Raw genomic sequence first — 27316 nt, forward strand, 5'->3', positions numbered from 1 at the left:
ACACTCCTTAAGGTCACGGAGGCGGTAGAATTGATGTAGTTAATGTTAATATATAGTCAATGAGCGAGCAGTCGCCGAGAGCGTATTTGCTGGAGTGCTATATATTTGCCAGTTGTATAATTATTTGTTAGGCAATCTCACTACGCTTCTGTATTTGAGTCCGTGATTGTTTTTTACACTTGCCAGGCTTCTATATATTGAGCTGTCCCACTGTCTCGAGGCTACCCATTACAATAGGTTAATCATAGCCTTGTACTGCTAAATACTGGATGCAGTTCTCCTTTGCATAGGTAAGTTGTCTATAGAGTTCATCTACAAACACTACGGTCTACACGCTTCCCATAAACTACATAAAAATAGCTGTTGATTATTGTACATCAGAGAATATTAGTGAGACAGTGGCATAGAGAGCTTATCTCATTATCCAATAGCAATGAGCTTGGCTATTAATTTGGGGCTGTTACTACGGAAGAGTATCAGCCATGGATCAATTAATTTATAAAGAGAAGACAAACGAAAGAGCAGGCATTGAAGTAAATAATAGGAATGCACTAATCGATAGAAGAGCAGACGAGAAATCACTTGTCTCTTTTATTGCACTCATTGCAGCTTTGGAGGCGGACAACTGCTGCTTCATCAGACTTCCTTCAGCGAGTTGAACTGCATTATTAGACACAAACTATTGTCTAACAATGTCGCCATATCAATGCTGAGCGATGAACGACTGGAGACTTCTTACTCTACCACTTTTGAGTTTCTTGCAAGCCCACATCGGGTCAGCTCTAGGAGAGGCCAATGGACTGTACACGAATGGAAATATCATTATAGGGGGTGTATTTCCTGTGCACGGAGAGGGCACGGAAGAAGATGTTTGCGCATCCATCAATCGAGGGCGTGGAATCCAGCGTCTGGAGGCGATGAGATTTGCCATCGAAGAGATAAACCGGAGTGAGCAACTCCTCAAGGGTGTAAAATTGGGCATGAAGATTCTCGACACTTGTTCAGATGACACGTATGCCCTTGACCAGTCTATAGAGTTTGTGATGTCAACGCTGGCAGCGTCGTGGTCAGATGATTGTCCGATCGGTCAACCTAACAACAAAACAACGGAACCAAGGCAGCCGATAGTAGTAGTGATCGGTGCTGCTTACAGCTCAGTTTCTATTCAGATGGCGAACCTTCTGCGGTTGTTTCAGATTCCCCAGATAAGCTACGCATCAACTAGCGCAGAGCTGAGTGTGAAAGATGATTTCTTTATGAGGACCGTTCCTCCGGATACGCTGCAGGCAAAGGCCCTTGTCGATATTGTCAGCTACTTCAACTGGACGTACCTGTCAACAGTAGCCTCTGATGGTAATTATGGTATCTCTGGGATAGATTCTTTCAAAAAAGAGTATCTTAAAAAGACTGGCCAGTGCATCGCTATTGACTTGAAAGTGCCAAAAAAACCGAGTGAGAAAGAGTTTTTGGGCATTGTTGAGCAACTGTACCAAGCAAGGTCAAGTAGCAAAGCCAAGGTCGTCATATTGTTCGTAAGGCAAGACCATGCGGAGGGTATACTTAAAGCGGCCACTACTTTAGGCTATTACGATGACTTTATATGGCTGGCGAGTGACGGCTGGGGAAACGGAATGAAACCGGTTCAAGGAAATGAGAAAACGGCAGAAGGGGCGCTGACTGTCACATTAAAGTCTAATCATATTGATGACTTTGATGATTACTTTAAAAAGTTAACTCCGGCAAATAACCTAGAAAATATTTGGTTCAAAGAATACTGGGAAGCAGCCCACAACTGCACGTTTGCTCGTAACGAGAAGTCTGAGTCGGAGTTGTCGGCTGCTCGCTATAGCAAAAGCACAAATGAGATGGCGAAGAGAAGAAGGATATGCTATGGAAATGAGACTAACAGCGACTATAAGCAAGAGTCCAAGGTGCAGTTCGTGTTTGATGCCGTGTATGCTGCTGCTTTGGGTCTAGACACGCTTTACAGGGAAGTTTGTGGCGTTGACGCGGATCGCCTCTGCGAGGGGATGAATCTAAACTCAAGCATGAGGGCAGAGCTGAACGAATACATCAGGCAAAACCAAAAGGATGGTGAGTAGCGATTTACAACCACATGCTGTTTTGACTTCACAGATGTTAATCGCAATGCTTGATTGATTTGCTTCTCATTGAGCTCTTCGAAGTCTGATTCTGATAAGTCTGATCAGATTAAGAGTTCATTGCTCACCATACATAATAATTCTAATTGCACTTATGAGATTTGACATCTTTCTTGTCTTGCAGCTCATTTTTAGCTATTCTCTTATTAACAAATGCCTGATAGATCTTTATATATTATATATAGCAACACCTTCCACTTTCTATAGTCATGCACTTAAAATATCCCCCTGAACGAACTGCAGGGTAAAATAAGCAAAAGCTAGAATCTCTCTAACATAGACGTAGATATAGGCTGACTGATTAGAGGAAAGGCTATTTTTACAATCAAAGTCTAGGCACGTGTTATCTGCCAGTGAAATTGCATGTCTGCTACAGTATGATGCTCCCATTTGAGTTTAAATTATGTCTGCCGCACCAGTTGAAGCTACTCCACTCAGTGTAAAAACTACGTTTTTAAACCTGAATGCGAAACATTAGTTAAGACTGATTATTTTCTACCATTCTCTTAGCTGCCATCAGATGTATAAGAGTGATATAAGCCTTTTACACGTAAGGGAAAGAGGTTGATTATTAACTTCGTATAATATCATTTACTTGACTCTGAGTTTAATCTTGTTATAGATCCCTACGGGAATGCAATAAAGTTTGATGAAAATGGTGACAGCTTGGGATTCTACGCAATAATGAATTATCAGAAGGTCAATGGAGTGCATGACTACGTCAATGTTGGCACATGGGAAGACAACCTTTTGACGCTGGATCTCGAAAAAGTAGTTTGGCCTGGTGTAGAGCTGCCGATTGGTCAGGTGCCCATGTCCTTTTGTAGTCACGACTGCGAGCTCGGCTACCGCAAAGACATGACTGACAACAAACAGTGCTGCTGGGTATGTTATAAGATGATAAAATTATTAGTATTACAATATCCCAGTACACGTCGTGTATGCTGCGCTGTTAAGCCCGCTGCGCTGCCAAGCCTCTTACTGTGCTTAAGAGAGATAAGGAAGTAATCAAAGCGTTTTGAAAGATTCGAAAACAAACTTATCAAACAGTATACTCAAACAGTAGGTTTTTAGAAAGTATGGCATTTTAATTTTTGCCGATGACTGATTTATCTTATTAAAAATTAAGAACTGTTTTCACCTTGCGCTGGCCTTGAAAAAAATGTTAATTTTCACAAATAGTTGCTCTCAACTATTGAGAGCAGAATAGTGTATTGCTAATCTGTCAAGTTGCTTCTATTTTACTTCTGCATTTTAACCAGGGCGCTTAATTCAGTTTGTGAGAGAGACTTGAAGTCAAATGAAGGAGGGAGACTTGAAGCCGTATGAGGGAGGGAGACTTGAAGTCATATGAGGGAGGGAGACTTGAAGTCATATGAGGGAGGGAGACTTGAAGTCATATGAGGGAGGGAGACTTGAAGTCATATGAGGGAGGGAGACTTGAAGTCATATGAGGAAGAGTGACTTGAAGTCATATGAGGGAGGGAGACTTGAAGTCATATGAGGAAGAGTGACTTGAAGTCATATGAGGGGGAGAGACTTGAAGTCATATGAGAGAGAGAGACTTGAAGTCATATGAGGGAGGGAGACTTAAAGTCATATGAGGGAGGGAGACTTGAAGTCATATGCGAGGGAGAGAGATTTGAAGTGATGATATACATGTATTATGTTTAGGAACTGGTCAGGTCAATGTACTCAGACCAGCTGTTAGGAAGATTCTCTATCTCACATCCTCGGTTTAATGCTGCTAAAGTGTAGCTGCTGTCTATTTTCTGACTACTCTCTCTCTCTCTCCCTCTCTCTCCCTCTCTATCTCTCACTCTCTCTCTCTCCCTCTCCCTCTCTCTCCCTCTCTCTCCCTCTCTCTCTCCCCCCTCTCTCTCTCTCTCTCCCTCTCTCCCTCTCTCCCTCTCTCTCTCTCTCTCCCTCTCTCTCCCTCTCTCTCCCTCTCTCTCCCTCCCTCTCTCTCTCTCCCTCTCTCTCTCTATCTCTCTCTCTATCTCTCTCTCTATCTCTCTCTCTCTATCTCTCTCTCTCTCTCTCTCTCTCTCTCTCTCTCTCTCTCTCTCTCTATCTCTCCTACTAATATTCTTCTCTCCATGAAAAAGCCAGTCATAAATCTGCCAGTTTATTTAATGCTTCTCAACAGCCTGAAGATTGGGGGTAACCTGTTTTCACCTGCCACCGCTAGACAGTTGAAAACAGGTTGAAGATTGGGGGTAACCTGTTTTCACCCGCCACCGCTAGGCAGTTGAAAACAGGTTGAAGGTATTCCCATTCTTTTCAACGTTTGCACCACATTGGTATCTGTTTTGCTTAAAACTTTACAGATTCATTGACCACTTTTAAAGTTTGTTAAAATATTTTAAAAGCACACTTGCTAAAGTTGGCAAAGTTTTGAGAGACTCAGATAATATGTAACTTCACATACTGCTTGCTACATAAACATACACAAAATCTTTAGGTATTTGGTCAGCGGAACCATGTTGATTTTCTTATGCCGACCCTCTCTTGTTCTGAACATGGTGACAACCATTCACCACTCAGCTTATACTTTCCAAGATGACAGCTGATGGAGTAAAGAGATACAAATATATGCATGCAAAATGACTCCAAGTACATTCTGAATCGATTAAGAATTTTTTATACATGTATCAAACTTTTTGTGTTGAAATTATGGATTGTTGCCATGTCATTTCAAACCATAAATAAGTAGTATGCAGGGCACCAATGTTGGGATAAAACAATATCGGCAGCAATGAAATAGTTAATAAAAAATCTTGAAGCCAGCAACGCGTCTTGCTAATTACCAATGCTATAAATCTATATTTACCCCTTCACAGATGTATTTGTTGAGTGTCGAATTTTTGGGGCAGATGAATGATCACGGGCAATGCTGCCTTCGCGTGTCACAATAAGAGTAATAGAGTTACTCATAAAATATCTATTAAGATTTTCACTAGAGATCGAGAGCATAGCTCACTTGATAGGATAAAATTAGTTGATGCCTTCCAGGAAGACATCTTTGGGTCTGTCAGGCTCAAACAGCGACAGGGAGGATGTTTTTAAATTGAGGTTAAGTACTGGATCAACTTAGATTTCAACAGCTGGTTAACTTCACGGCAGTTATTAGGTAGGTGAGAGTGTTGTTAGATATGAAGCATATTTTTCCATAGAAAATCAGTCAAGCGCAAAAATAATTAGGACGGACCTTGAAATAAACTAATGCTATTCCCTGACGCCTTGAGATAAAAGGAGAAGTGAAGCTGTAAAGTTGAGACAATAAATAAAAGGAGGAATTTATTGTTTATAACTCCTTCTTATCGAACGGGACATCTTTTGCTGTTTCCACAAGTTACACGTTCCATAAACTTGCGTTGCTTCTGCCTGGGATGATAGTGATTCATGAAATATTCATATTTGGATATTTCACATCCTGGAATACCCAAACATGAATATTTCATGCTTGAATATTTCATGTCCTGGAGTTGAGTTTTTATATTTTACAAACTCTCACCCGTCAGTTAACTTTGCAAACAGAAATCTTATTTTACTGCTTTGTAAGAAATCTTTAAAACTTCTGCAATTAACACAAATTTAATTATTTATTTTGCAAAACAATTTGCAAAATCATCTGTTTTGGCTAAAGATATGTGTAACCATAAGCTCATTAAATTTTCATGTCAGAGCCTGAGGTCTTCATCAATATTTCATGCTTTGTCACTGCGGCCTTACCATAAGAGATATAGCTTGTGCTCCATGAAGCCCTCTCACTACTCTTCTCTAGTCATTAGTGCCAATAGCAACTATTTGAAAGCCAGTCTAATATTTTGTATATAGACAACTTATACTTCTATGTCGTTGTTACCGAACATTGAGCGAGTTTTTTGCGTGATCAAACATAATTTATGCGTTACAGCAGAAAAGCTGACAGCGTGTATTTCATTCTACTTATCTTCATAGACTTCCAATAATACAGCCTTGGTCCCCTGGCAATTGCATTTGCTTAAACCTTTCTCCGGTCTCCATGTTAAACAGCAATACTCTCCGCTGCGACATGCCCTCAACCCTGATAAGGTGTTTAAATTGATTCTTAGCTGGTCAAAGTCGTAACAACTACCAGTATGGAGCAACTAATGAGTGTAAAAGTGTGGTCTATCATAAATTGTTTATCTTTGTCTTCCAACTCCACGAATAGCATCTAAAAAGACTTTTCTTTCATTGTCTGTTAGTTGAAGAAGTTTTATAATTATGTAGACTGCTGCCTCGTTCATATGCAGCATGTACGCTCACTGCTGCCTCATTCATATGCAGCGTGTACGCTCACTGCTGCCTCATTCATATGCAGCGTGTACGCTCACTGCTGCCTCATTCATATGCAGTATGTACGCTCACTGCTGCCTCATTCATATGCAGTATGGATGCTCACTGCTGCCTCGTTCATATGCAGCATGTACGCTCACTGCTGCCATGTTCATATGCAGTATGTACGCTCACTGCTGCCTTGTTCATATGCAGCATGTACGCTCATTGCTGCCTTGTTCATATGCAGCATGTACGCTCACTGCTGCCTTGTTCATATTCAGCTAGTATGCTCACTGCCGCCTCGTTCATACGCAGCAGGTATGCTCACTGCTGCCTTGTTGATACGCAGCATGTACGCTCACTACTGCTAAGTTCATATGCAGCATGTATGCTCACTGCCGCCTTGTTCATATGCAGCATGTACGCTCACTGCTGCCTTGTTCATATGCAGCGGGTATGCTCACTGCTGCCTTGTGCATATGTAGCAGGTACGCTCATTGCTGCCTTGTTCATACGCAGCAGCTGTTCCCAAAGCAACTCTATAGCTGTTATTGATAGAAAGATGCATTTAAAAAAATCGAAATTCTTTAAAAAAATACACACATTATTTTATTGGTAATAGTTTCATTTTAAACAGAAAAAGTCTTTCAAGTTATGCCTAAATGTTGCTAATTTATTTGCTGAGCCATTCTTGCAGAGTGTCTTCTTATCTGAGTAGACTATCAAATGAGAGTTGTGCTATGAATTTCGCATTAATAGTATTGCTGTTAATCTGTTCGAAAATATTGCATAAGCATTGGGATGAACCAATCAGCAATTGAATTAATTGGCCAATGAAACATGAGATAATTTTCTCTAGAGATGCCGCCGTGTATCCCAAGCGCCTACTTAAGACAGGAACATTCTCCTTCAGCATCGGCTCTCCTTCCACAATTACTAAAAATCTATCAAATCCTTCGCTATGGTCCATACAGTTATATTATCTATATGTCGGTGAGTGCCAAGCCTCGAGTCACCAGGCCTTGAGTTATCGAGTTTGTCTTCTTTTGTGCTGATAAACTTTGTCAGCGTAATAGCTGATATGTCGGATAAATGCAAATTCTTGACAATTTGCGAATAAAAGCTATTCAGATGATTGGGGTATCATTCTATACATTGCATTGTGCTGTGTTAATTTTATCTTTTTAGTTGCTTGTCTATTATAGACAAGCAACCATGCAAGCAAACTGACAGATAATACTATTGGTGTTAAACCTTGGACCAGTATTGTCAACTACACTGATCACAAGTATGTAAAATAATTTGAGAAAGTGAGGAACGACCTCCACTATAATTCAGCTAAGACAGCAGCTGCTATTGACGACAATTGAGATTTCTCTTATCGAGCTGCATTTTTCAAGTTGTATATCGCTAAATAATTCAAATGGATTGCTCCTTGGGATGATTACTGGCAGTGTCATAGCACTGCTTGACCTCTTCCCAGCCTTTCACTAGTCTGCAAAACTTCAAACAAATTTTTATGTATAGTGTTTATTAATATGATTCAAAAGCAACTTTTTATTTTTAGCCAATGTTGCGATATAAAAACAGTTTGACCTTTGAACCTATCGCTGTATAGGTGTATTTAAACTACTGGTTTACCAGATATACAGATGCATAGTTGGCAGTATTTGAGTGAACCATCATAAAAAAATAGGCAAAGGAAGACAAATCTAATTTTAATTTGTCACAAATTACAAGAAGAAAAGTTGATGTATTCAACTGTAATCAAGTGAGTAATTACTATTTCTGTGAGCAGACGGTGATGATGAGGTTTAAAGGTTTTGCAACTTTTGGAATCAGCTTTCACAATGCCAAGTTTATTGCTTTCACTACATATAACAGCAGGTGGCAACAAATAGTAACATATAGTAACAGGTGGCAACAAGTAGTAACATATAGTAACAGGTGGCAACAAGTGGTAGCAGATAGTAACAGGTGGCAACAAGTAGTAACAGATAGTAACACGTGGTAACAGATAGTAACAGGTGGTACCCAGTGGTAACAGATAGTCACAGGTGACAACAAGTGGTAACAGATAGTAACAGGTGGTACCTAGTGGTAACAGGTAGTAACAGGTGGCAACAAGTGGTAACAGATAGTAACAGGTGGTACCCAATGGCAACAGATAGTCACAGGTGGTAACAGATAGTCACAGGTGGCAACAAGTGGTAACCAATAGTCACAGGTGGCAACAAGTGGTAACAGATAGTAAAATATATAAATGGTGGCAGCAATTAGCATCAGGTAATCATAGCTGACACAGAATATAGTCCTTAGAAAAAATATTATGCTTCAGGTTTTGATTCTGGATGTTCGGTCAAACTTGGCTCGCCATAAACAACCTTATCACAATAGGCTATTCAGGTGATACCTCCGGTGTTGTAGAGTAACAGGAGCTTTGTGTCAGTATTGTATAGAAGATGAGGTTCTATCAATAGAACTAGGCTAGGGAATGGATGCAAGCAATTGCAACTACTGGAAGTTAAACAACCATGAACTGGATCGTGCTAAATTGAGTTGAGCGCTTCCACTTATCATCTCTCGCTGCTCAAAGGACTGTAAAGAGTAATAATAAGCGAGCGGCTGCCTTTTTAGACATTCTTTGAATCGTAAAATGATTATGTAAATATTTACTAATTAGTGATATCAAAGGCAGACCTTATGAATTTCTTCCGGGAGTTCCTCGCCCTTGGCTTTGCTGGACTTACATTTAAATAAATTATTTTCTAAAGCTTCACCTCAAGTGCACTGATTTTGGGTCGTGTACATGAGTGTGTATCCAGCACACTATCACAGGTCTATCTGTACACACGAGTCTGTATCCAAGATACTAACCCAGGTTTAGTTGTACACACGAGTCTGTATCCAAGATACTAACCCAGGTTTAGTTGTACACACGAGTCTGTATCCAAGATACTAACCCAGGTTTAGTTGTACACACGAGTCTGTATGCAATTACAACTTTTTTACTCTTTTAGTTCGTGTACCATTTGTTCTCAGGGGTGCAAGGGCTAAGTACATGTATATCATATGGTTTCTATAAATTTTTCTGAAGCACTCTCTGGTATCCTTTTGTAGAAATGCATCAAGTGTGAGCCAAATGAATATCTGTTGAATGAGTTTACATGTGAGCGCTGCCGCGAGGCATCTTGGCCTCACAAGAATATGACAGGATGCTATGAGTTGCCAGTCGACTATGTCAAGTGGAACTCCCCATACGCCATAACTACCAGCATATTCAGTTTTATCGGTAAGAAGCTAACTACCGACAAAAGGGTTTATGTATCAGCAACATGCTATGTATAGAAGATCTCACCTTTCCCTCACCGTACAAATAATATTCAAATGATCTGGGTTAATCCACAGAGAAGAGAAGTTGTTTGCTCTTTAAATTTTTTTATGCTCAACAGATTTGATGAATCAGATGTTTAATTTTACTTAATAAGCACTATTTTTTTCAGAAAGATTACTTCATTTAGGAAAGTAACAATTTTTGCGAACAAAATAAAAATGTAGCGTATAACCTGAAAGCATTTTTGTTTGCTAACTTTGTAACAGCTAGAGAAGAGACTGAACACATAGATGTGGCGACCCTAGAATCTCTTTTCAAGACTCAATAGTGTTACTTTGCTGATTTACTTGAGTCTGGCTGTAACCAGCCTATCAGTAAAAGTGCTGATGATGTTGTCAGCAAAAGCACTCAATGTTAAATGCTGTGTTGCTGCAATAGTAGCAGCTATAACACCGTTATTCAACCAGCTATATAATAGCAGCTATACCACCAGCTATATAGTAGCAGCTATAACACCAGCTATATAGTAGCAGCTATAATACCAGCTATATAGTAGCAGCTATACCATCGCTATAACATCAGCTATACGGAAGCAGCTATACCACTGCTATAGCACCAGCTATATAGTTGCAGCTATTCAACTGTTATACCACCAGCTATATAATAGCAGCTATACCATCAGCTATATAGTAGCAGCTATACCACTGCTATACCATCAGCTATATAGTAGCGGCTATACCACTGCTATACCATCAGCTTTATAGCAAAAGCTATACAACTGCTATACCACCAGCTTTATAGCAGAAGCTATACAATTGCTATACCACCAGCTGTGTAGCAGAAGCTATCGCATCCGTCGGTGAATGCTGTGAGTAGGAATAATTGTTCATGCAAAATGAATGGAATTCTTTATGAAGCTTTTCAAGAAATGTATAGTGTTTGTGTTTTTCAAGTCTGAACCTTTCCGGTGTCTGTTAGGTGCTGCCAGCTATAGTATTAGTGTATTGCAGCTAACAAGTTAGGCCCTGTGCTTACCTCCTCGTTTGTGACTTGAGACGTTTTAGAGTGTTTTGGCTCCTGATTAAGGTTCTTTGTCTCTATATTCTAATGTACCCATATCAGTTTGTTCTAGCTCTATATTCTTAAGTACCCATATCAGTTTGTTCTAGCTCTATATTCTTAAGTACCCATATCAGTTTGTTCTAGCTCTATATTCTAAGCACCCATATCAGTTTGTTCTAGCTCTATATTCTAAGCACCCATATCAGTTTGTTCTAGCTCTATATTCTAAGTACCCATATCAGTTTGTTCTAGCTCTATATTCTAAGTACCCATATCAGTTTGTTCTAGCTCTATATTCTAAGTACCCATATCAGTTTGTTCTAGCTCTATATTCTAAGTACCCATATCAGTTTGTTCTAGCTCTATATTCTAAGTACCCATATCAGTTTGTTCTAGCTCTATATTCTAAGTACCCATATCAGTTTGTTCTAGCTCTATATTCTAAGTACCCATATCAGTTTGTTCTAGCTCTATATTCTAAGTACCCATATCAGCTTGTTCTAGCTCTATATTCTAAGCACCCATATCAGTTTGTTCTAGCTCTATATTCTTAAGTACCCATATCAGTTTGTTCTAGCTCTATATTCTATGTACCCATATCAGTTTGTTCTAGCTCTATATTCTAAGTACCCATATCAGTTTGTTCTAGTTCTATATTCTAAGTACCCATATCAGTTTGTTCTAGCTCTATATTCTAAGTACCCATATCAGTTTGTTCTAGCTCTATATTCTAAGTACCCATATCAGTTTGTTCTAGCTCTATATTCTAAGTACCCATATCAGTTTGTTCTAGCTCTATATTCTAAGTACCCATATCAGTTTGTTCTAGCTCTATATTCTAAGTACCCATATCAGTTTGTTCTAGTTCTATATTCTAAGTACCCATATAAGTTTGTTCTAGCTCTATATTCTATGTACCCATATCAGTTTGTTCTAGTTCTATATTCTAAGTACCCATATCAGTTTGTTCTAGCTCTATATTCTAAGTACCCATATCAGTTTGTTCTACAATGTAGCTCTATATTCTAAGTACCCATATCAGTTTGTTCTAGTTCAAAATTCTGTAATATATTTTTCTTAAAGGTTGACTTGCCATAAAATTCACATTACAGTTATTTGGTATCAAAATATTCACCATGTCTTACTCTGCTGTGTTGTAGGTGCAAAGTATCTGGAAATGTGATTACAAGCTCTTAAAATCTCAAAAATGAACAGTTTATCTCCGCCATCTTAAAACGGCCGTAGATTGAAATCAGTTTATTTCTCTGACGTAGTCATTGCATTTGGCTATTGTTTTGTCACGTGATGTTCTCACGTAAATTGAAAGGCCAATAAAAGGCCCAAAATAAAACTTCTCGTAGCACTAGTTTATGACAAACACTTCGGGGTTTACCAAAGAGCCCTTACCAAACATAGACGCTCGCTAGTTTACAGTTTTGTTTCGGCTTGGTCTAATCATCTAGTGAGTCACTCTAGTCGTAATCTGATTATGTGACCCATACTTCTTGCCAAACAGTGCGAATATTTTCGGCAGCATTTTTCGACTATCACAGGTGACCAACAGGCTCGTCATGTTTATCAAAGGATGATATGCCCTCCTTCGAGCTAAGGTTAAAATATTAAACGAATTTTTACCATAGGTTTTGAGATATCAGTGCTCAAAGTAACAGCATTACAATGATGATGAAATAGACACGTAAGAACAATAGACATGGTTTTATTGAATGCGTGAAGTATATTTGTGAAAATATTTCGACGAATGAGGTTGCGTGAAAGTAAACAAAAGCCATCTTGTACAACTACGTCCCATTTGAGCTGTTTTGGAAAGAGATTCTAATCTACTGTGATCTCTGGATGGCGGCGATTAACCGTTCATTTTTGAGCTTTTAAGAGCTTGTAATCACATTTCCACATATATTGCACCTACAACACAGCAGAGTAAGACATAGTGAATCTTTTGATACCAAAAAACTGTAATGTGAATTTTGTTGCAAGTCAACCTTTAAACATAGAGCCTTTCGCTACCGCTCGACTATAATTTGCTCGAGCCTTTCGCTGTTCTTCAACAGATCGCAAGGCATATATTCTGATATCCAAGAAGAAATATACATTGAACTTCCAATCAATGTGAGATTGATCCCGCGCAGGCCTTGGGCGGAACTAAATAATGTAGTAACAATTCGATCTTTAGGAGTTGTCTCACTCCTAGAGTTGTCTCACTCTTAGAGTTGTCTCACTCTTCGAGTTGTCTTTCTTCTAGTGTCTAAAGTTTTCATGACTAGTCAGAGTTTTACTGCTGAGTAACTAATAGAAATGTTTATATTGCAGGTTTGTTGGCAACCATATTCACCATCGTGGTTTTTGTCATGCACGTTGAGACACCCATAGTAAAGGCAGCCGGCAGAGAGTTGAGCTTCATGCTATTGGCTGGCTGCGCAGTCTGTTACACCGGAGTGTTTGTCCTGCTTATGAAGCCCACAGAATTTACATGCGTTATGCATAGATTGTTTCTTGGAGCAGGCTTCTCTATTATATACTCAGCGCTGCTGACCAAAACAAACAGAATCTATAGAATATTTAAGTCAGCAAAAAAGACTACAAAAAGACCAGCCTACATCTCTCCAAGATCTCAGCTTGTCATTGCTTCTGCACTTTCGTCAGTCCAAATTCTTGTGTTTGCGATCTGGCTAATCGTAGAGAAACCAGGGGTCCGCAAAGAAGTGCCTGATGAGGACAAGAATACTGTGATTCTAAAATGTAATTGCAAAGAGTCGTCCACCCTCATTTCTTTGGTTTACATTATGATTCTGATAATAGTGTGCACTGTCTATGCCGTGCTTACACGAAAAATTCCTTCAAGCTTCAATGAAAGTAAATTTATCGGCTTCACCATGTACACTACATGCATAATATGGCTCTCCTTCTGCCCCGTTTATTTCAGCCTGCAGACATCTTATCAGGTGAGCGACATATCCCTAGGCCTAGCATAACCTTTGACCTTTGCCTGTTACCGCTGTAAAAATTGATATGTTGCGAGGGATGCAAACTGAGGGTATACCGTGTTGTGCTAAACTGCAGCTGTTCAAAACGAACAATCTAAAGAGGAACATAGAAAGCTTTTCCTGTGTCCATTGGTAAAAAGCCGAGAGTGGATAGTTTATTGCTACAAATTTCACAGATAAATCAGGACTCTCTTACCGCAAAAAGCAACAACAAAAATAATAATAATAAAACATTTTGTAGTTCTCTGCCTGGTGAAACAAAAAGCACAAATTATTTTGAATGCGGTTCAAAAACAACGTTTACATTTAATCATGACTTACCATCTTGTTATTCGCTCAATTCAGCCTTTGATGATTCCATAGAGCCCAAAAATTGTTCTTTTTGTTTAACAATAAATTGTTATGGTATATGTTATATTGTTATGGTATATGTTATATTGTTATGGTATAACAAACTATTCTTTATGAATTTTTGCATCCTGTTAAAGACGAACAGGAGGGTGAAGCGTGTCTATGATTGCTAAGATTTAACATTTATAATCTAAACAAGCTTTACTGCCTTTCTTAACAGAATGCATGATTTTTAAAGAATTTTAAGGTTGTCTTTATAAGTAAACTAGAAATTGTAAACTGGGCAGCTTTTAAAATCATGTTAAAACTGTTTGTTTTTGCTTATTTTTAGATGTAAGTGTCAAAAGGATCAATGAAGATATAATAACATTGTTTTTAAAAACAAAAATGCAAATCCTGTCAAGGTTTCTCATATTAGTTTTGACCTGCTACGGATTCACTCTCAGGCTAAGATATTTTTAGGCTTTGTTTGAACCCATGTTATTGTAAGAGTATTTCTCTAAGGAAAACCAGTCAACTATCAGATTATTGAAAGTAAATATTTTTAGCCATAGTGGGTGTTGGGAGTTATCATAGAGTTATCGTAAAACCATGATTATAGTTCATTAGTTTTGTTGACTTTAGTATGAGTCAGGATTCTGAGGCTAATATGTGTAGCAAAACTTTCGCGCCGCAGTTGGTGTTTGTTAAAGAGAAGCAGTTTTCTAGGCTGTCAAAATCTGTATTTTATAGATTCAGATAACTACCCTCTGTTCTGCGATAATACTAAGTGCCACTGTAGCTCTTGTCTGCCTCTTCGCTCCCAAACTTCATATAATATTATTCCATCCAACCAAGAACAAACGAAAAAGCACAACGGAGAGGACTAAGTTTAGTTATGGCACATCAAAACAGTACAAAGCAGGTATGACCATGTAATACAGACAGTAGATATCAGGTAAGACCATGTAATACAGACAGTAGAAAGCAGGTAAGACCATGTAATATAGACAGTAGATAGCAGGTAAGACCATGTAATACAGACAGTAGATAGCAGGAAAGACCATGCAATACAGACAGTAGATAGCAGGTAAGACCATGCAATACAGACAGTAGATAGCAGGTAAGACCATGCAATACGGACAGTAGATAGCAGGTAAGACCATGTAATACAGACAGTAGAAAGCAGGTAAGACCATGTAATATAGACAGTAGATAGCAGGTAAGACCATGTAATACAGACAGTAGATAGCAGGTAAGACCATGTAATATAGACAGTAGATAGCAGGTAAGACCATGTAATATAGACAGTAGATAGCAGGTAAGACCATGTAATATAGACAGTAGATAGCAGGTAAGACCATGTAATACAGACAGTAGATAGCAGATAAGACCATGTAATACAGACAGTAGATAGCAGGTAAGACCATGTAATACAGACAGTAGATAGCAGGTAAGACCATGTAATATAGACAGTAGATAGCAGGTAAGACCATGTAATACAGACAGTAGATAGCAGGTAAGATCATGTAATACAGACAGTAGATAGCAGGTAAGACCATGTAGTATAGACAGTAGATAGCAGGTAAGACCATGTACTACAGACAGTAGATAGCAGGTAAGACCATCTGCTACAGAGAGTAGATAGCAGGTAAGAACAACTACTACACACAGTAGAGAGCAGGTAAAACCATTTACTGCTACTAAAAAGTTAATAAAGATTTATATCACGCACACAAAAGCTGTCTACAGTAGAACTGTTAATAGAAGACCTACTGTACATTACATATGACCGACATCATCGAGCGATAGATCACTATCGCTTGAGATAGATCACTGATCTATCGAGATAGACTCAACTAGCTAAGGGTTAATTCTGCAGACACAGATAATATGGCGAGCTCCCCGTCTCGGAGTCGAACTCCGTCTATAGCAAATCCTCAGGCTAATGGAACATACAGTCAGAAACTACTTTATGAGCAAAGGGATGCCGCCATTCCTGAAGAGGTTAGAGCTTACATTTGGGAGTTGTCTCCCAACTTAAAAAGGAGTGATAATTCTAAGAGCACCTATGAAGCATTCCACTTTAGTGCTGTTAAATTCATTCTTGCGGGTAACACGCTGCTGATTTGTGCTATAAAATGAAAAAAATGCTGTCAACATAAACCAATGTTCATCAATATTTTTACCATTAGCAAAAACATTTTTAAATTCCAATACCTTGTTAGAAAGCATAACGCTATCATTATGGCAAGTCATCTATTTATAGCCAAGCCTTGAATATCTTTCTAACTTTTGTGCACATCTGTTTACTTTTTGAAATAGCCTGTCTATAACCTTTTAGTATATGTTGCAGATAAACTTGCTCTCTACGAGTAGTTTTACTGAAAGTGCAGTTGAATCTAACAGCTCTAAACTAAGTCAAGATGCCAATGGAAACAACCCTTTTGATGCCGATAAGAGAACTTCTATAGAAAATAGACCAAAACTAACAGAAAGAATAAGCAGCAAAGAGGCCATGCAACTGCCTTATGTAGATGAGAGTGAGGATTCAAGCTACCAACTCAACCTTGACCTTGACTTACACAAACTCAAAGCAAAGGAGGCAATGAGTTCACCGCAGCAAGTCTCCGCCAGTAGAGGACAACTCCCGCTATCAAATGCTTTAGGTGACACTCAGAGTCGCAAGTCATTTCCTGATTCTCCATCGAGTAACTGGACTGAAGGACAAAGTGAGACTGATGAGCTTCCTGAACGGTTAATTTAGTTTGTTTAGATTAAAGGTGGAGCTCTTTACTAGATACAGAGGATGTGAGATAGAGTTATGGGAACTCAAGAGTTAGAGGTCATTGCTCGGTGTTTTGTATATCCGACTACACAGTAAATAGTATTCTTGTTAAGTGAGACAAAAGAGACTGAGAAGACAACTACAAATAGGTTTATTTGATATATCAGCATTATATAAGCACTGCATGATTTCAGTTTCTCATTTTCATGCAATTGTCGGTTTCTATTGCTACAGAAATGATATACTCATCTACCGATCCTTTAATATAAAATAATATAGAAAAAGCTTAACAAAAATGTTAGAAAAGAGCAGCAAGAACATGTACATGACATGTCATGTACATGACATGTACATGACATGTACATTCCATGTACATGTCATGTACATGACAAGAACGTGTACATGACAGGAAACAATCACAAGCACCAGGAGGAACACGATAGATGAGTGAATAAAGTGTACATAAACAAGAATTTATAATTAAATAGTAGATAAAAAATGAGATGAAAATATGAAGGAATCTTTAGCACCAGTAAACTAAATGAGTAAATATATAGCAGATGAGATATAAACTCAGTAAGTCTAGCAACCTTCTTTCTCTACTCTCATTGTAAACAAAACACAAAAACCCATACAACACATAGCTTTTCTATATTTTCATTTACAGAGATTTTTTATGTAATATTTTTCCAAATTTGTTTTTATTTTGATAGTTATTAATAGGCTATCCGATGCTGTTACTATAGCATTCTTAATCGGTGTCATTTATAAAATGTAGTGTTTAAAATGGCAGCGTGTCCAGTTGCTCTCTAAACTATAACTGTCACATGGACTGTACTAAAAATTGTTATTAAACTTAAAAAATGTTTCTCAATTTTCTAAAGATTGACTTACACCAATAATATATATTGCATCTCTGGTAAAACTAACACATAATTGAACTGATTTACCTTATTTTAAAATTACTAACAAATGACTGCAAATTATGAACACAGGCTAAATAATGACCTCTATCGACCTTGTCAACTTGTTAGTTAACCTTGACTTGATATATTGACAAAAACTTAACCACGCCTATTCTCACAGTTCTCCATCTTTACATCGGATCCGGAGTAGGTCAAGTCACAGATAGCTGCATTGTTTTCGAAAGAAAGCTCCGGAACGAGTCGATCAGGATTCACATTAAGCTGGAAACATAAAGAAGAACGCAACTCCTCATTATTGAGCTAACGGGCTCGCCTAATCGCTATACTATGGCAATGCACCTCCAAGCTTGGGCTGTATTTCATCAGACTAGAAACAATCTATTGTTATCAAATGAACTAAAGGTTTAGCCTACATACCTTGAAGACATATTGACCCGGGCTGAGGTCGGTGATGTCAATCCATTGACAATCAATGTCATGCTTATACACATCGGAACAGCCCACTGAAATACCTGAGTAAAAGAATAACAAAGGAGGGGTGAATGAGGTCAGGCAGAGTAGAGATTAGGCAAGCCTGTCATCTATTTAAAGTTATATGAACTTACTGGATTGGGAAACAATTTATACAATGCACATGATGCAAGAGCTGAAAGTTCCTCTCAAAATAAACAATGTTAATAAGTGAGCTTATCTCTATCAAGGTTTTGAAGAGATTGCACTGTAGGGCGGGTGCACTAAGCACGGCCTTGGAATATGTACAGGCAGGTAAAGCATAACATTTTCAGTGCATAAACAAACAACATTTTACTGAAATATCGCAAAGCTTTTTTTAATTTTGTTTTCATTGTCATCGGTGAAGCCTATTCTAGGCAGCAGATATGACCTACATAGTCGCAAGTATGACCTACATAGTCGCATAGTCCGATGAAACTGTTATCATCGCTAAAATCTTAAATACATCAAATAAAATGAGACCGAGAAGCTAAGAAAGAAGAATAATCAACAAAGTAACCCTGACAATTCTCATGAGACGACGACCCACAATTGGACTTAATTCTTCAACTTTTCTTTTACTTAGTCAAGGCAGATTTCGTAACATTTTCTGCAATAGATTTTTAAGAGTTGCTTCCTCTTTACTGTAAGATTCTTTACCACTCATTGAACTAATTGAAAAAAAACATTGAAATATAAAGCAAAGCAGCCTGAAATTACGCTTCCAGAAGACCAAGATTAGATTATTCTTAGATACTGTTTTACTGTTTGGCTGAAGCTACCGTCGTATTATACAGGGAAATACAGGGTTACAAACAAAAACATCTGTCGCTCACAGCTAGGTAAAAATGTCGTAAAATTTTATGTAGCCATATAGATATCAGCTGCTACCACAGGAATTCACCATTATTCTATGGACCAATTAGGGTGAGCCATTTAGTGTGTAGTAGCCTCAGTTTTTCACCATGTGAAAAAAAATTTTTTGTAGTGTACCGCCAGCTAATGATCATCCAGAAAATGATATATGGAAAATCAATAGTATTTAGAAAAATAAATTCTTTAATGTAAGGATGTTCTAGATATAGGATGGACAAGTTGTTTCTGTCTGGTAAATTTAGTGATTTTTGTTTGTAAGGTGTACTTATTAGTCTGTAGCGCTGCATTACGGGTGCTGTACTTATTAGTCTGTAGCGCTGCATTATGGGTGCTATAAGCTAAAGTAGTCTGTTAGTGGTTCAGAAATACTAAAAAGGTTCACTTAGCCCAAGGAACTCCAATCGCTTATAATACAATTTTTGCTATTAACACGTAGCTAAAGATCTCATTCCGATGAGCTATTGTATTCAGCTAAAAAAGCACCATGTTTCGAGTTACTGACAATACCCTGCTCCTAACTCATCTCAGACTTACTAAAAATGGTGCTGTTCATTTTTTGGAATGCTTAAACAACACCTGACATAAATTTCACTATCAAAAACTCGGCACAAAACATTCACCGAAAACTTACTGGTGCCCTATGGCATATGAATAGTATGCCATACTATGGCATTTACTGTATGAATAGTTTTATTAGTAACTAAAGGAACAATGCCTGTCATTCACTTGGGGCCTTGCGCGTGTATTCTGCATATTTTATAGTACGCCCAAATTTGGGCAAACTGGGTTTTTAATTGGTTTATGTAACGGAGGTAATTGTTTCTGAACGATAAAAAGAATTCTGCATGGGTATGCAACTCCAATAAACAAATATAGTGTGATGCAGCTGACCAGTGCGTGACTTAACGGGAGTAAAACTGCACAATCAGTTGAAACAGCAATATTACTTCAACTTTGAATTTTATAGCATTTTGTAAACTTTAATCATAAAACTTACGGGAATATAGGCTAAGATCGACTCATTGTAATGTTTTCTTGCCGAGAAAAGTTTTTCAGAGCAATCCAAAATTGACACAAAGCCAGCTGGCAAGCACCCTAATTGCTTGCAAAGAGCAAATAACTCTGCGAATGCCACCTTTTTTGTATAAAAAATCTTTGGAATATAATTAGAAAGAAACTTCCTTGCTTGGCATAATGATAGAGCACTCACTACTTGATAGAGTTCATTTCGACTGGTAAATCATTTGTAACGATTTTATGAGGTCAGACATTGTTCATCTCAAGGATGTTGAACAAAAAATAGATTTTTATCGCATGAATCCTGTTAATTATCATGTTTTTAGGATGTTTACTATAGTATACCATCTAATGAGAGTGAAGAGCTATTGAGATAGCCAGGATGTGAAGCTATGAACCCAACCATAGTTTAATATATTTCTGCACGGGATGCATGGAACAATGTTTCTACCATGATGAATAGATTTTAACATAGCCAGTCGACCACTTGTATTTAGTCTTTGCACTTGCCTTGATTGCCTTGACCTCGGCATGAGTATTTTTTCTTGTAGCCCTCTTGACACTCGACGTCCTCCAAACAAAAGCTAGCCTTGTGCCCTTCTGCGACTCTATTCCCATATCGATCTAGCACGTCGTAGTGTGTAAAGACGTCCATGCTGTGGTAATGCCTGAGGAATAAAGAACAGCAAATGAGAAGCAAAGCATTGATCTCTTAGCCAGTCTACAGATATGGCAGGTATGGCAGATATGGCAGGTATGGTATATAAGGACTCGCGTAGACCGACTGCAGGTATTCGCTCTTGATGCCAACGATCTTAGGTTTGCCATAGTGAGGCTCACCAACAAGTCCTTGGACTAGCCAACTATCTTAGATTAACTGCCTGCTAGAGATTAGCTCTCTAAAGCGGACTATCTCTCTCTACAGCTCAGCGTTCTCATCAGATGGCATTGGGAGTAAAAAGATTACCAAGATTTTATGAGCAATTGTTAGCAAACACCCTGTTTGAGTGCAGAGTAGGAGATAAAACACTATAAACATAGTAACATTGTGTAATGAGCAAAACACACAAGCGAGAGAGTGATGAAAATTCACAAATAACATGTCACAATCAGCGCAGGCCGACCATTTGTGGTTCAGAATGAGTGCAAAACACAGTAAAGAATTTAACCTTTCTAACCAACGAGAGGTTAAGAATTTGACCTAGGCAATTGGACAGTTAGGAGATTGCTGACTTATTGCGCTGTTCGGCCTTGCGAGTTGGATTATTTGTAATTTAAGCAAAAAACAGAAATAAACCTAAAAAAATGTTTTATTTTTGATAATTTGTTCAATGGTTCATATGATTAGTTGTGAAAAGAAATCACTAAGTAAGTGCATATCATCAGCCTTCTACAATACTGTGTCCGCTTTCCCATCTGAATATCACTTCGTCAGGCAACAGCCTTTAATAGTTTCAATAATATCATAGAAAAAATGTACTAAAAAATTGAGATGACTATTAGCCAAGGCATAGAGATCAATGTAGGTTATTATCCAATTTTACAAATTAGTCTGTAGTGATAGACAGACAAGACAAGAGGTGCCATGTAACGCTAGCATATATTAGTGTCAGCCTTATAATGCTATGGAAAGTGCAGTGGCGGTGTCAGGCCCGAGTGTGTAATCTTTTATCCTTGATATTTGGAAAACAATTTTTACTATGATGCTGTAATATAAAAAAACTCTTTTTAGTATTGCTTTGTTCATAAAACAATTTTTAGTCAAAGAAGCTTCTTATTATATTATTATTGTATTATTTTGGAGGAACTGAGTTTTTGTAATCACCCAAACTCCTTTTATTTAGTGTATTTAAAGTTTTGCTTTAAAACAATCAGTTATTCAATCATTGCGAAATGATAGGCAAAAACACCACAATTTCTTATACATGGGTCGCCTCTAGCATCAGCCGCAACATCAGCGACCTTCAACTTGTCTACAATCTCACTACCGAGTTCACCCACGATCTCGCCCACAATTTCATCCCCAATCTCGCCCACCCATAATTTCACCTATGATCTTGATCACGAATTCTTTCAATGTTTCTCAAGTGTACTTCAACCTTTGATAGATATGAGTTTCTTATCTTTCGTTAGCCAAAAGAAACAAATTATGAGTAGGTAAGAATATCAAACGAGTGGGTAGGAGCGATGCTCTTCTCAGACTACAATGAGCTCTGGTTGTTGAGCTACAAAAATTGTCTCCCAATACTATCACTAATTAAAGGTCACTAAAAGGTTAAAGGCTAACTGACAGCACAAGTTTTAGTATATCAACAGAAGGAGATAACGTTACAGATTGAGGTTTAATAATACTCTTGTGTATTTTTGATCAAATATCAAATTTTTTCAACATTTTCAAGTCATGAAAATGGAAAGAAAAATTCACATTCTTTATAAAATATCGACCGGAAACGGCTGCGATGCTATAATTATAACAAACTGCTTGTTTTTTAACTAGGCTATTTAAAAATTGTCTTTTCAAAATCTTTATTCATGAAAGCTGAGCATTTGTTAACAGTTAACATTTGTTAACAGTTAACATTTGTTAATAGGTTTTTAACAGATGACTTCCGAGAATAGCAAATCTTTACAAGCAATATTTTAAATTTTCAACTTGATTGAAGGAAGAAATTCTTGCTGGCGCACCCCACAAAATGCACACGCAAGCCGGTTGGGAGACGTATGAATACAATGCAGACTTGTCCATTATATGTGTAATCTGTTTCGACCTTCAATTATAATGAACTGCCTTGTCAGATAATCGTAGCAAGGATAGGAAAAAATGTATAAAAATGGCGATCAGCGGAAGTGTTTTTGTCTATAGTCGATATTATAAGCCTGTTTTTCCAATGAAATGACCGCTTTATATCACAGATTAGAACTTGTAGCGTGCATCGCAGATGTTTTGCCGCAAAAACTGGTTTTTTGCTCTTTGAACCAAAATATTTCTCAAAAACAAAGTATCATGATTATATTGTTATAAATAGAAGTAATTTTAAAATGTTGTCAGGTAACCTTTACGGCGCACACTCGCTCAATAATATAAATTATTATATTTACTTTATTAGTCTGTGAATCAACTGCGCTCTCTCGCAATTATACAACCTTAACAGCAAGCCTCAACTGATGTCCTAGAATAACCGAAACATATCTTCCGAAGTTCACAGATCTCAACCGTGGCAACCAAAGTTGGCAAGAACAGTCACATGGATCTGGTCTGAACTCAGATAAGATATGAGCTAGTTCTTGTCCTATTGTAGCCTGGTTCTATTTGTTAAACTCCATATCTTAATTCAATCAACTGTTCATCAAAAAATTAAATGAATCTACAATTCGCGAATGATATGTTTTTTAATCAGATACGAGCTGTGGTTGTACCATATTGAACCAGACTAAACCAGGTTGAACCAGATTGAAACGAGCCGGCTGCTTAATCCGTCTCTCTCAACCAAAGACTCTCAACCAAAGTCTCCAGATGTTAAAAGCAAAAGAGTTGGTTCAGTTCTTGATTGACCATCACTGAAGGTGAAATTATGCAAACAAACATGTTTACCAATTGTGACTCATCACCAAATCCTGATAAAATTTAAAGCATTGGCATGTTGCCACGATTACGAAAGATTGTCCTATCTGTAAAAAAATGTTAACTAGCTTCACTGCCTGCCTTTATCGAACCATGAGCAGCTGCAGCAATTAGTATTGAAAGATGAAACAAACGCACCAAATCTGGCAAAAAGTGCTTTTACTACATAACGACCAGAGAGACTGTGACGGTGACAGAAGTTCCTCCTTACTATCAATAGTGACACTTATCTTGGATACTCTCAATCAGAACGTCTCAAGGAACTCTAGAGCCTTCTACTCTAATGCTAACTGTACACTACTCTGGCAGGAGCACAGGCTACAGGATATTCAGAAAAAAAACATTAAGCAATAGATTGGATGCTGTAACAACATTCATTTTGTGCGAATGATGACAATTGCTCAGTTGTTATTCAAGTTGATAATTAGTGTTAATAATGAGTACTTGAACCCCATAATGGGATGAAGTTGATTTCCTGCACTGACCATAGCCCTCTCGACAACCGACATAACCTGCGTCAACAATGTAATCAGATCATCAACACCTGATCAGTCAAACGGCCTAACATAAAAGTGGTTCCTAAAAACCTGAATACTTGTATGTTTGAGCACCTGTTAGTTCAATTTCTCTTTACAACCTCAAGTAGTACTCTCTCGGTCCAGCAGTATTAATAGTTATAGAGAGTGGACAAGTATTGAATGTGCTAACTGATGCTCACAGTAAAACGATAGCATAGTTTGTATACATAAGTTTAAATGAGAGCTTAGTTTGATTACGATGGAAATTAAATTCTTGTAGAATTGTCTCGGTTTTGTAAAATTACATAAAATTATTTTGTTTCAGTCCACTTTTGTATCTTAATTGCATGTACCAAACTTATCTCTAACATAGCTTCACGATGATGGTAATGATGCTGTCTGAATGCCATATCGTTGACAGAAATTAAAACATTTGTGCTTAATAAAACTTTTCTATATTAGTGGGAGGACATGTCACGGTTAGTCATTGTACTAATAAACAACAGCTGATAGGAAATCCCTGACAGGTGCTGATTACTGCTACTAGCATCTAATAGTCACTCACTGAGTATTGTCATTTAGGATATCCCTTTGCATTGCTATCTCCTGACTCAGCCATTGGAGCTTGCTATCCGGTCAGGTCAATTTTAGAGCGTGTAATGTGCGCGTGCACGCAAGTAGGCAGTAAGTGCACTTTCTACGTAATTGTGTACAAATTGGAAAAATGCAGAACTCTGTAGTCCTAAGCTGCTAGTATTATAACCTATAACCGAAGTATCTACAGTTTGAGAACACTGTAGTGGTATAACAAATAGCATGCAGGTTATTAGCTACAAGTTGTCTCCCCCTTCTCACTAATCTTTCTCACTTCCATTTACCTAAACATGTTGTCCATGTTCACAAAGATAATTATACAGATAAACAGTTTTAAAGAATAGAGAACCTTGTCTCTCTACTTATCACACGCTATTACTGCAGACAGGTGTAAGTCACGAAGGTGATAATGGATTGAAAAGTAAGCCTACCGAGCCTGCTAAACCATATAAATGACTTCAACATGTCTCATGATCTCTCTTAGTTATAACTATTAAACTTGTCATATTTTAATCCTTAGTTTTATATATTATCGGTATCTGTTCCATTTTTAATATTTCCTTGTTCATCTATTCTGGAATACTAAATTCTGCTTGCGAGTGGTAGCCATTGTCGAGAGGGAATATAATATACTAGTATAATATACTACTATAATATCCTATGATATTCATTATAATATACTATAATGAATGCCTGGCGTTGCACGGGTATTAAAAATCCACTTACAAACAGTGACAGGTAATGTAGCTGCTTGCCATATGCCTGGCACATTGCCAATGGGTAATTTGAGTTAGCTAGTTAGTAAACTTATTAGTAAACTTACTAATAAGAGCTGTGAGAGCAAGCTTTAATGAATTGCGTTACGCAGAACAGTATGGGTATTTTCACCTACATAGCGACATATGTCGCTCAAGGAATCCATCAATCTCACATAGCTTAATTGGTAAGAAGTTTGCCTGGCTGATAGAAGGTTCCGAGATCAAACCCAGCATTAAATGGATAATTCATTCCAAAATTTTAACAGCTATAGCTGGACAAGCCGAAACACATACACACAAACTATAACAGAAATTAACAGATACATATACAGTACATGTACAAGTATACTATAGACACTCCTACTATTTCCTTACAACCATTCGCTGAGATTCCAGATTACTCAGAATAACTCTTTCCTTGTTTTATTTACTCAGAGTATCACTGAAAGTGCTCGTCTTTACGCAGTACCTTTTAAAAAGAAGCAATTTCTTTAGCAATTTACTTTTTCTGTAGCAGGTATTAATTGTCCATCATAACTGTGACATCATAACTGTGACATCATAACTGTGACATCATAACTGTTACATCATAACTGTGACATCATAACTGTTACATCATAACTGCTATATCGTAACTGTTACATAAGACTGTCTTTTACCTGGTAATGAGTCTACGCTTGGATATACCTTTTCTAAAATGAGAATAAAGAATTTCTCCGTTGCTAGGACTGTCGACCTTATCGTCCAATAAAGAGCACAATTCACATTCAAACAGAAAGTTAACAACTACTAAAGGTAAAGGCTATACGTACGTATTTCTTTTCACATTTTTTATAAAATTTTGAAGTTTCTCACAACTGTGCGCTAAAGTAATTGCCGTATATATATTTTTGTGATGTCTACAGCAGATCGTCGCTATCTGATATGTGCGTTTTCTAGAGAGACAACTTATACCTGTTTAAGTATATAACTTTGTAAGCTGTTATATAACCTATACCTGCAATACTTGTTTAGTTGAATGGGTCTCTATAGTCTTTGACCTAATCAAGTCAAAAAGCTGTTAATATGTGAATAACATACTTGTAATACTATGCTTGTATATAGCAATACTTTCTTAAGATGACGTTGGTATGAACAACATGGAATACATTACACGTTGAGCTCTGGAGTATTGCTACTTGAGCATGGCAACTACACCCTGACATTGATAACTAAAATAAATAAACCAGCCAATATTTTTAATTAGTTTATGCACAGACCACTAGTCTAGAGATATGAAGCACGTGATGACCAATAAGGGCTAACAGCACTTCCTTATCTATGCTATGTCAGGTGAGATATACTGCATACCAATGCTCATATATAGATATGTGTCATACTTTGCAGCTGTGCTATCTGACGCATAACTACAAATACGATATATAGCAGGAAAGTGCTATGTTTCTATAATAATTCAACATTTATAATTCGTATATAAATAGGTTTAGATTTTATGTTTACATATCCTCTAGCCCACCAAGAGCTTCACTT

The 27316-nt window shown here is 37.7% G+C and overlaps 2 protein-coding genes across 2 annotated transcripts in view; one reads left to right on the plus strand and one right to left on the minus strand.

The window, feature by feature from the left end:
* Positions 1-1061: 1061 nt before the first annotated feature.
* Positions 1062-17006, plus strand: LOC137385545 (metabotropic glutamate receptor 2-like). Its single transcript, XM_068072025.1, has 7 exons — positions 1062-2094; positions 2785-3047; positions 9588-9759; positions 13192-13823; positions 14949-15120; positions 16078-16202; positions 16552-17006. The coding sequence occupies exons 1-7, from the start codon at positions 1170-1172 to the stop codon at positions 16960-16962; spliced, it is 2700 nt and encodes an 899-aa protein (XP_067928126.1). The 5' UTR covers positions 1062-1169; the 3' UTR covers positions 16963-17006.
* Positions 17007-17117: 111 nt separating this feature from the next.
* LOC137385546 (lysyl oxidase homolog 3B-like) overlaps positions 17118-27316 on the minus strand; it is a 28939-nt gene continuing 18740 nt past the window's right edge. Inside the window, exons 9-11 of the mRNA XM_068072026.1 lie at positions 20805-20962; positions 18327-18421; positions 17118-18170 (exon numbers count right to left, since the gene is read on the minus strand). Of these exons, the coding sequence (XP_067928127.1) occupies positions 18048-18170; positions 18327-18421; positions 20805-20962 (376 nt within the window). The 3' untranslated portion in view covers positions 17118-18047. The remainder of the gene's footprint in view (positions 18171-18326; positions 18422-20804; positions 20963-27316) is intronic.

This window comes from Watersipora subatra, chromosome 1 (assembly GCF_963576615.1).
Source record: "Watersipora subatra chromosome 1, tzWatSuba1.1, whole genome shotgun sequence".
Lineage (NCBI taxonomy): Eukaryota > Metazoa > Bryozoa > Gymnolaemata > Cheilostomatida > Watersiporidae > Watersipora > Watersipora subatra.